Below are 10,374 nucleotides of genomic sequence, written 5' to 3'. Positions count from 1 at the left end.
GGGGTGTGGGGGTGGGCATGGCCTCTATGTTGTATTTATAGTCTATCCTGAGGTCTGTGCTGTTGGCATCACCGCGCCAGCTCACCGCAAGGTTCAGCGGAGTGGACTGGATGCCTTGAGTGAACACCTGTAAGCACAAATCTCAAATCTCACACACTACTACAAAAACATCTGAGAGGATGTTAAATTTTTATTTAAATTAAATAGATACTAACGGATCATGTTCATATTTAAAATCTCACCTGGTACTTCAGCATGTCCACGTTGTAATACGTGGCCTGTGGCTTCTGCTCAGCCACTTTCCTCAGGTGACTCAACAAGCTTGACATATTGACCCAGAACTCTTTCGAATCACCTGTAGGTGGCGTGGTGTCGCTGCAGGGCGAAATTATTAGCAGAATACAATATTTACAATATTTATACTTGCTGCACACAACATTGTATTCACTAAACACTCAAAAATATTTACTATAAAAAGTAAAAAAAGTAATTAAAAATATAAAATCTGTACATTTGTAAAATGACCACTTTTGTTGTTAATTCGTTAGTTAACAGGCTGATGCAGATAATCTCAAAATTACCAATATATAATTATTCTGCAAATAATTGCAGTCCAATATATATCAGTCTGTCACTAAACAAGAAACCTTTTGTTTTACATTTACAAAAAAAAAATAAATTCAGAATTATTGGTCAATAACAGCAATTTAGTGGATGTTTATTTCAATGAACTGGTTTAAAAATGATTAATCGATTGACCTAAGTCATTGAAATGAGTTCTCAGAAGTTACTTTATGTGCAGTAAAACAGCCTGAGCATTAAGTTATTGCATCTTATACAGTAGTGTTTTTTCAGCATTATTTAAATACTATTATAGTATTCAGAAGAAAAGCTTTTGGCTTCTCTTCTGAGGCCACAAGAGGGCGCATCGAGCAAAATATTACTAATGTACGTTTATTCAAAGCATAAGATAACATGACTATCTGTGAAAAAACGTGCATAATCTTTAAAATTTTGTTTATAAACCAATTATAATTCATTAAGATTAGTGGTCAACCGATATTGGATTTTTGACAGCCGATGCCAATATCTTGGAAAGCAGCGTGGCCGATGTCCGATATAAAGCCGATATAATTTTATTTATTTTAATTAATATATTTAATAAAAATATAATTAAAAAGGAAGTAAACACTGTAACAGGGCACTCAGTATTCTGGGAAGTTTGTGTGCATTGGGAATCACATTTTTTCAAATAAAGCCAAGGTAACAGTCATTTTACACACAGCACACAGTGAAAATGACATGAATATGACAGTGGGCAAATGCATAAAGTTTAAATTTTGTCGATCATGCATCTCCAGTGAGGCTGAACTCTTCTCTTGTCCGCATTCAATTCGCACAGACCGACCGTCACGCAGAGAACCTGCTCAATGTGAAAGCACGCAGGTGATGGAGATTTACCGCTGATTACACAACCGGCTTTACTGATAAGATGCGCGTTAAATATCGCATGCGATTAATCGTGCAGCCCTAGTTTTCAGTTTCATTTTTTTTCTATTTTGTTATTTTAGTACTTACAAATATTTCAGTTAGTCACCAAGGCAACATTTCTGAGTTTAATCTAATATTTATATTAGCTTTATATCAATTAACACAACAAATTTTAATAGTTTTAGTTAACAGTAACAACACTGTTATACAGTAGTTATGCTTTTGAATAAATTATATAAACTGTTCCAAATGTTGTGCTGTTTACGGTTTCAAATTGCACAGTATATGTGTATCATATTGGTTATTAGCTAATAGTACAATGTTTAAATGTATCTGTAGTGTTCATTGGTTGATACATATACAGTATATACTGTATATATATCAGCTGATATTGGATGTTTAATTGTTCACGCTTATTTTTCCTATTTTCACACTGAGATTACCTTTACTGCTATCTAACACTCACATACAGTTAATCAGTTAAATACTAATAATTTAATAACACTGGCAAATATAATGTCTCGCAGATCTCAAAATGAATAGCTATATCATACAGTACATTATAATGTTGTGTAGCCTAAATTTGCTCGTAGCATTTCGTTTTTTTGTGTTTTAGACAAAATAATGTAGAATTCGTAATACTGACCATGATTAGCATCAGCCATAATCTTAATATCTCAACAACCCTATTTCCGACTTCAACCCCCTCCGTTTTACTCCCAAACAAAATTCTCCTTTACAGTGTGACGATTTACAAACTATTTCTGAAATGGCTTGACTGAATCATTAAAAAGCCCGATTCAAAAGAATGATTCCCTCACTAGTGGGACATCACTATATATTACCAGCACAGAAGCTGTGGGTTGGGAAGGACCTGCTCCAGCCGATTGTACTGGCTGATGGTGAAGGTCAGCACTGGTGGGCTGGGATGGCTAGAGAAGTGTCTGGTGATCCCTGCTGGGAAAGACAGCACCATCTCACCAGTGATCTTCACCAGACACCTACAACACACAGTAAGACATGAGAGACGATTAAGGACAGTTTCATTCAACTAAATGTGAACTAAATTCAAAAGGTGACTTCAAAATGTGCTCTGTGGCCTACTTAGTGGGATCTGCTCCTTTAAAGTAGGCGCTGATGGTCTCTGTGAAGGCGGCTGCCACGGGTAGAGTGTCCTGGGGTCCCATTGTGAGAGGACTTGGGCCTCTGGAACACGCTGAAATACAGAAGTAGATCTAATATCATGCAAAACTCACACAACTTTCTGAAATGAAGAAGGCATTATTCCTCACGCATCATAATCAACAATAGCTGTTATGGCCCACCTGATACAGAGAGGTTGAGCTCTCGGCCTAGAGTAGGTGTGGAAGCTGCGCTCAGAGAGGTGACGGAGGAGATGGAGGAGGTGCTCTCAGCTCTGGCCAGAGGAGCAAAGGGTGGAGGACTCCACGAGTGGATGGGGGGACTGAAGGGACGGGCCTGAGGAGAAACAAAAACAACAGCCTGAACCAGACATACTGAAAAGCACTCCTTGTAATTTCATAAGGAGCTCAAATGTTTCACAGCAGTGGAGAAAGTTCACTGATGCAGTCATACCAGATCTGCTAGGTTTGGTTTTCCAGGTGGTAGTTTAGGTCGTGATGATGGTCTTGGTGGTAGAGGAGGGATCGGACTGCCAGCAGACAGGGGAGTGCCTGCACGTGCAGGAGAGGACGGCCCTGAGAACATAAAATCAGATTACTATTATACTGTAAAAAGTGCTAACCTGCAATTGTTACCTTAAAGATTTCAATTCAATTCAATTCAATTCAACTCAATTCAATTCAATTCAAGTTTATTTGTATAGCGCTTTTCACAATGCAAATCGTTGCAAAGCAGCTCTACAGAACATTAAAGTTTCTACATTATATTTAGTAATAGCTTATCAGATGTCCATATGGCAGAAATGCACAGTAAAAATCAAGCAGTTAGTTAATGTGAACCCATATTTAACCCATAAGAATGGGTTTTGTTGGTTTAAATTGATGTAAAAAGATTGGTTCAGTGATGCTAAATGATACTTTTGACCAGTTATTTAAGATGTTACTATTTTTAGGTTATCATTTTTTTTGTGGTGTTATTATTATTGTAATGCAAATGCTAAGACAATACAATTTTCAACAATCATATAATCAGATAATTCAATTAAGGTTCTTGTTGACTTGTTGAATTCTAAAATTTATAGTTTTATAAATAATAATAATAATAATTAAAATAATGGCATTTATTTTTATTTTTTGTGGATTATTAATAATACTGAATGAGTTTAGAATATTAATAATACTATTCCTTGTTTCAGACGTTCATTACAAACTGTTCATTTGTTTTCACAGAGAAGGCGAAAACTGTAGTATGCTGTAAAGAACCATTTAAATCTAATTAATAATCTAATTTATTTCTCTTTACAAAATGTGATATTGCCATTTTGGGTGCCATTAAGGCAGCAGAACTACCACTGTAAAAACTACAACTTTGGTTAATATGCGCAGTCATAGAAGCAGCTCTGGGTGTCTATTTTTCTGCAGTATTGACAGCCCTTTAGTACAAAGCCCTGCACATGACATGCAGGGGAAAAAAAAACAAGATATCATGGTCACAAATAAAAATATGTTCCCATAACTTATCGATTAGTGACCTTGTTTTAATTCAATCGTGACTAAGGCATAACTGAATTAAAACAAGGGAACAAATCAGTAAAATATGGTCACGATTGAACTAAAACAAGGGAATTAATAAAACATGCACTGTAAAAAAATATTAATGCAAATGTAAAAAAAAAAAATCTTAGTACTAATTTCCCCTAGCTTTTTCTTGTTTACTCAACTTTTGTAAAATGTTTAGTTGAGTTAACTTAAGATTGTTAGTTTTCTAGAGATGTGCAACAATTCTATAACAAACTTGTTGTGGCAACTCAACATTTTTTGTCTGTAGAACTCAAATACTTGAAGTTGATTGAACAAAAAAATGCTATTGGAAATTGGTATTAAGAAATAATGTTACAACTGAAAACTGCAAAAACAGTGTCCAAGTCAAAAACTGAAAACACTGACACAATATTAACAAAACATTTATTCAAAAGAGCAATTTTTTTAAGACAATGTTTTCAAACATTTCACCCAAAAATGATACTTCTCTCATTTATTCCCTTATGTCTCAAACTCATATTTATATATCTTAAAAGTTTTGAAACCCTTTTACTTTGCATTGTATGGATGTAAACATACCAGTCTATGAAAATATCTAAAATATCTTTGTGTTCTAGTCATATGAGTTTGAGATCAATACATAGAAATGCTATCACCACAACATAAAAATCCTGTAATACCATGCTTTTTAAATTCACAAATATTTAAGCCAAAGCGATTCAACACTGCAATAGTGAAATTAAGCACTGCAGTTAAAACCGTTTTACAAAACTCTGCCACTAAATATGAAACATGACTAAACAGTAGCATGTACATGAGAGACACAAACTTTCAAAATCTGAAGGATGGTCTATAAAGCAAAAGTGCACCTATCTGCAAAACACTCAAATGTGTATTTTAGTCCAAAGAGTACCATTAAAGCAGTGGGAAAAGTCAGATCGTCCTCCAGTACCACAGTTTCCTCCAGGATGATGCAGAAGTTTAGTCATCTCTTTGTTCTCTGTGAGAGTTCGTCCTCCATGACTTCAAGGATGCCCATTTTCACTCCTCTTTATCAGTGTCGCAAGCGGTGGTATCACCGTGCGGCTGCCGCTTTCTCTTGTAGTGGAAGCGTTTTGTGCAGTTGAGGCGGTGGTCGCGTTGCGGTCTCGGAGCAGACATTGCCATAGTTACAATTGTCAACATCACCTCTGTATTTACTAAAAACTAAATAAAACATAACGGAAATTTGTGTTTGTGTCATTCTGCCATTAATTGTTGTCATTATTTACCTTTTTTTTTTCGTTTGGCACAAGTTAAGTTGTTTTTGATGATTTGCCTAAAGAGCATAGGCCTACCTGTGAGGCCACGATTGAAGTAAAAATTTGAATGAAAACTAACGTGACCTGCCAGAACTAACGCTACGCTAGATTTTTATTTATGTCTCTGTATGAGATTTTAGATAGGTCATACAGTTCTGGGAAATCTATTACACTTAAAACAATCTTCTCCTCTATTTTTCCAATGGCCAGTTCAGCTAAATGTTCACTGATTGGTTGAGACCGACGCGGCTGCCGCTGCCGCTCACAAAAAGATAAAATATTTTTATCTTTGGCGGCACCTGCCGCGAAGCGCCGTGCCCGTGGAAGCGGCAGGATTTTGGGTGCACGAGCACCGCTTGCGCTCCGCCTCCGCGCCGCCAGTGAAACTGCCCGCGTTTTGCCGCTTTCCGCATGTCTCCCATTGAGAATGAACTAGACACTTGCGACTGCCGCGTACCGTGTGAAAGGGCCTTAAGAAAGAATTATATAATTGTATTGAAAACTGGTTGAGCAAGAGTGTAAATATAAAAATCAAAGCTCAAATACGCTCTTTCAAACAAAACATGGCGCATTTTGTTCTAACCTGATGTAAACACTTGATGAAAACAACCCACAAGCACCTTTATTAAATATAACCACACATTTCATAATCGAATGGTGATCAACGAAAATATGAGAAGAACAAAATTTAGAAACCTACCAAATAAATCTTGAAGATTCCATTCCCTGAGGCAAAACGGGGGTCCCCATAGAGCCATATTGTGTCTGTGATGGGCTGTCTGTTGCCTGTAGGAGGAAAAAAATATATAGTTTACATCTGTATGATTCCTTGTCATAAATTTATGAGAAAACAAAACTCAAGTAGACAAAATAACTGTCAATGAAAGTGTATAACCGCTATTTCCAAGGGATTCATAAGCATAGGAATTATACTGGCTTGTTAAAATTGTTCAGGATAATTCTCATTTCACTTGTTTGGTCTACTGAATACAAACTCAACTTGTTCAACAACAAACAAAAGCACTGGAAGAATAAAACGCAGAAAAACAGATAATGTCTTGGCAGAAAATTACCAGTACATTTTCCATTAAATTTACAGACATTTCCTTCAACCCTAAAACACTGCATGCAATGCGGAATTCAAAACACAGGTAAAACACTTGTGCAAAAAAAATAAAATAAAAAATTGAAAATACAGAAAATTGTCTGAAAGTTTTCTTCAATACAAACATTGTGAAAATCACACAGGTCACAGTTAAATATAGCATGCACTGCCCTTTTATCAGAATTTATGTGGACCCCAAGTAGTTGAGTTTTTAACGCACCTGGTTTATTGAAAGTGCAGAAGAATCAGGGTACAGGCACAAGGGTACACCCAATGCTTGAGCCTGTAGTGTTTCAGCAGCAGATTTTGACTGGCGCCGGTGTGTTTCTAGCACCTGTAATGAATTAAGTGTGCTCTCAGGATCTGCATAAGGAAATACACAAATGTGAATTATCAGGTTAATAAAACGCAAATGAATGCACAGACTTTAAAACGTTAGGCATCATACACTTCCCGACTCTGTAAATAGTCACAGAAGAAACACTGGCCATCACTAAACAACTGAGGATCACAACTACCAGACTTACAAGATGTTCCGATCACAAACTCACGCAGAAACATGCGCCTTGTTGCTAGGAGACGCATGACAAATGAAAACAGTACGTGTTCTAAAATCGCCTCAAAATATCAAACATATTTGATCTCCTCCGACTGGATGGAATAGAAATCTGAATCTAAAAAATCGTATGTGACCATCATAAACTACACGTATATATGCACGATTTCCAAACGCAACTTAATTGTGCAGCAAAATCCATTGCAACAAAAAACAAAAACTTAGTTATTTCATATAAAAGAATTAAAATACAGCTAGATTTAAACATTCAGTAATGTTTGATAACTTACAAAGAAAATGTAACGTTAGTGGTGTTTTTTTCTTCTAAATAACCAATATCAACTAAGTTAACTGGGGAAAAGTGTGACTTTAAGAAAAAAACAACGATCATCAAAAACCAAAGAAGCACACTTACCATAAAAACATTCCTCTGGATTATTGCCACGTGCTCTTCTTTCATAAACACTCTTCTTCGGCCGCTTGCTGAACACTTGTCTCTTCCGCGTTGAAAAGTTTGAAGCCTTGAAAAGTTTACGTTGACGTACTATACGCAACCAGCACGTACTGAGGGCGTGGTTTAGCGCGCGAGAGAAAATAATGCCGTCATCAGAAAACATCCTTATAATATTTTTTAAATGTACGGTTTATTTAAAAATAACAATTCATTAGAACAGACCATACGAGCTAATTGTGTTCTGAACTAGTGAGATGAACGCATAGACATTTTCTAATAAAGTGTACAGAATTATTATTATTATTGTTCTTGTTGTTATTGAACAATATTATGATCTTACAATTATACATTAAAGAGCGTTTAACTTCTTTTAAAAATCACTAAACAACCATTTTTCTTCATTGTCCTGAAGTAAACAAATGTTTACATTTTATTCCAAAAATTAGCATTTGTTTTTTACTATATGGGTGGGCAGTCATAAATGAGATGAACTTTTTTATAAGTTGAATTTTATAAGTTGGCAGAGGTTTTTTTGGATGAACTTGCAAAGTGCTGTTCACAAAACTCATCTTTTTAAGTTTATGGAAAAAAAACTTGGTTTAAGTTGAATAAGTGTATTAAACTTAGTTGTACTGACTTTTTCATTGATTTTTTGCTGAGCCAGCACAACAAAACCAGTCATTTAAACTTTTTCAAGTTGTGTTTTTTACAGTGTGACCAAAAATGAATAATTTATAGAAACAAATTAATCTGTGGCGGCAACATCTATTTTCTCTTCAGCATGCCATTTTTGCTACTTAAAAATGTAGACAAAGGAAATCATGAAATTTGAGTGTGCTAGCCATTAAGACAGCATTCATAGTTTTATTTAAACTTACTTATTTTAATAAAAACTTAAACTTAAAAACATTTGTCTGTCTGTTGCTAATCATCGAACTGTAACAATCTAACACTACATTGTTTCACACTGTACAAGTTCGGCACCACAATGCAGAGTTAACACTACAAAAGTGGTGCTAATCCGGCTCCGGAGCAAGGTTTCATAACCCCATTTAAAAATGTTTAATTATAAGTGAGGTTTAGAGCAGAGATAACCCTGGGTTATGCACAGTGTGAAAAGCCCTAATGTGTCATTATGTTTTTCCATACTATGGAAGTCATTGGGGACCAACTACTGTTTGGTTATGCACATTCTACAAAATATGTTCAACAGAAGAAACTCACACAGGTTTGGAACTTGAGGGTGAGTAAATGATGACAGAATTTTCAATTTTGGGTGAACTATACCTTTAAGTAAGAACATCAAACTCACCACTGCCAGGCCCTGGGGAGCCCATCACACTCCTGTAAGTAGGAGGTGGAAGTGGAGGTGGGGTTCCTCTGAAGCTTCCTGCTGTGAGGTCTTTGGGTGACGTACCAAACACAGCAATCTCATCCCTCATGCCCACCAGGTCAGGGGTTCTTCTGCTGTCATCTTTCAAGGCAAGAGGGGAAGGTATGGCTCCATGTGGAGGGTGGTCTGCTGGCAGGAAGGGCAGTCCAGGGCTGGCAGGGGTGACGGGGGACTCTTGGGCGAGCTCTGACTCTGGGAGCTGAAAGCAGCAGGGAAGGTCCAAGGGACTCAGAGGAGAGTCTGAGGGCGGTGGTGGTGGAGGTGAATCTGGAGGTGGGATGGAGTGGAGTGGGGGAGGGGGCGAGACGGGTGGCGGCAGGTTGAGAGGCGAGGTCGGGGGCGAGTCCGCGGGGGAAGAGGACAGAGGTGGGGAAGGGGCGGGTTCATCTGGCGGAGGAGGTCTGGCGGGAGAGCCTTCGCTGAAGCTCACCCAGCTGCACTGCACCACATCTGATCCAGACCTGGGTGTCTCAACAGGCCCAAAAACACTGTCCAAGTCAGGCATGGACTCACGCCCTCTGGATGGGTCAGATAATGGGGCATCCTGACAGGCCGAAGCTGATCCATCTCCTCTGACACTAGGAACCACACTATAATAACCTGCTCAGACAGAACGACAATGAGCTGTCAAATACTCTTCCATCTTTCACCACTACAAACTAGGAGTGTGTGATATTTATTGTCAAAATTCAATATTCAAAGCGTGTTGTTTCCCCCAAAGATATCAGCATGATTGCAAATATGATATTGATTTTATACAGTTCAACAAGTCAATATTGAGAGTTACATTTTACACAATATTGTCTGTTTTTGCTCAGCAATGAAAATATTTTCGAACAAAGCTGCAGTGTGTATCTGAGCAACACAGTGGTGTTTCGTTCCTGAACAAATCAGTGGTTTTAAACAAATCAGTGATTTTGTTGCTTCGTTGCTGAACGAGTCAGCCATTTGAACAAATCGGTTGAATGAATGACTCAATGACTCACTCATTGAGACTAAATGTAAGAATTTGACATAAAAGATGATCAATCAATTCAATAGTAAGTTTAGAAAAAAATGGCCTTATAAAGATAAAAATGTCCCTGGAAATCACTTCGAAGGTGGGGTAAGCGATTTTTAAAAAATGCTTTAGAAAACTGAATCGGGCCCACTAGCAAAACAAACTTGTCGCCAATCAGCAGTAAGGGGCGTGTCTACTCATGATGTGGAGGAGAGAGCGTTCAGTCCGAGCCGAGCGACAGAAAGATAGAGATGGCGGATAAAAAACAAAAGAGGAAAACGTCTGCGGAACAAAGGAAGGCTTAAGGCAAGAAGTAGTACCCGTGTAAATATCGGATCAGCTTTCCAGCGCTGGAGAGAACTCAAGGAGCGGAGGCCTGCGATCGGACGC

At 37.6% G+C, this 10,374-nt stretch overlaps 1 protein-coding gene across 5 annotated transcripts in view; it reads right to left on the bottom strand.

Moving 5' to 3' along the window:
- LOC107671695 (SH3-containing GRB2-like protein 3-interacting protein 1) overlaps positions 1-10,374 on the bottom strand; it is a 34,247-nt gene that overhangs the window by 12,021 nt on the left and 11,852 nt on the right. For 4 of the 5 annotated variants that reach the window (XM_016464617.1, XM_016464616.1, XM_016464619.1 and 1 more), the window contains 7 exons: positions 8,904-9,584; positions 3,088-3,209; positions 2,817-2,970; positions 2,596-2,707; positions 2,337-2,492; positions 243-375; positions 23-127 (listed from right to left, as the gene is read on the bottom strand). In XM_016464617.1, the coding sequence (XP_016320103.1) occupies positions 23-127; positions 243-375; positions 2,337-2,492; positions 2,596-2,707; positions 2,817-2,970; positions 3,088-3,209; positions 8,904-9,584 (1,463 nt within the window). The remainder of the gene's footprint in view (positions 1-22; positions 128-242; positions 376-2,336; positions 2,493-2,595; positions 2,708-2,816; positions 2,971-3,087; positions 3,210-8,903; positions 9,585-10,374) is intronic. The other variant, XM_016464620.1, reaches the window with a different exon arrangement.

The sequence above is a fragment of the Sinocyclocheilus anshuiensis genome, unplaced genomic scaffold, assembly GCF_001515605.1.
Source record: "Sinocyclocheilus anshuiensis isolate Anshui unplaced genomic scaffold, SAMN03320099.WGS_v1.1 scaffold524, whole genome shotgun sequence".
In the NCBI taxonomy this organism is placed as follows: domain Eukaryota; kingdom Metazoa; phylum Chordata; class Actinopteri; order Cypriniformes; family Cyprinidae; genus Sinocyclocheilus; species Sinocyclocheilus anshuiensis.
Note: the sequence above shows the minus strand (reverse complement) of the source record. Positions and strands in the feature narration are given on the sequence as shown.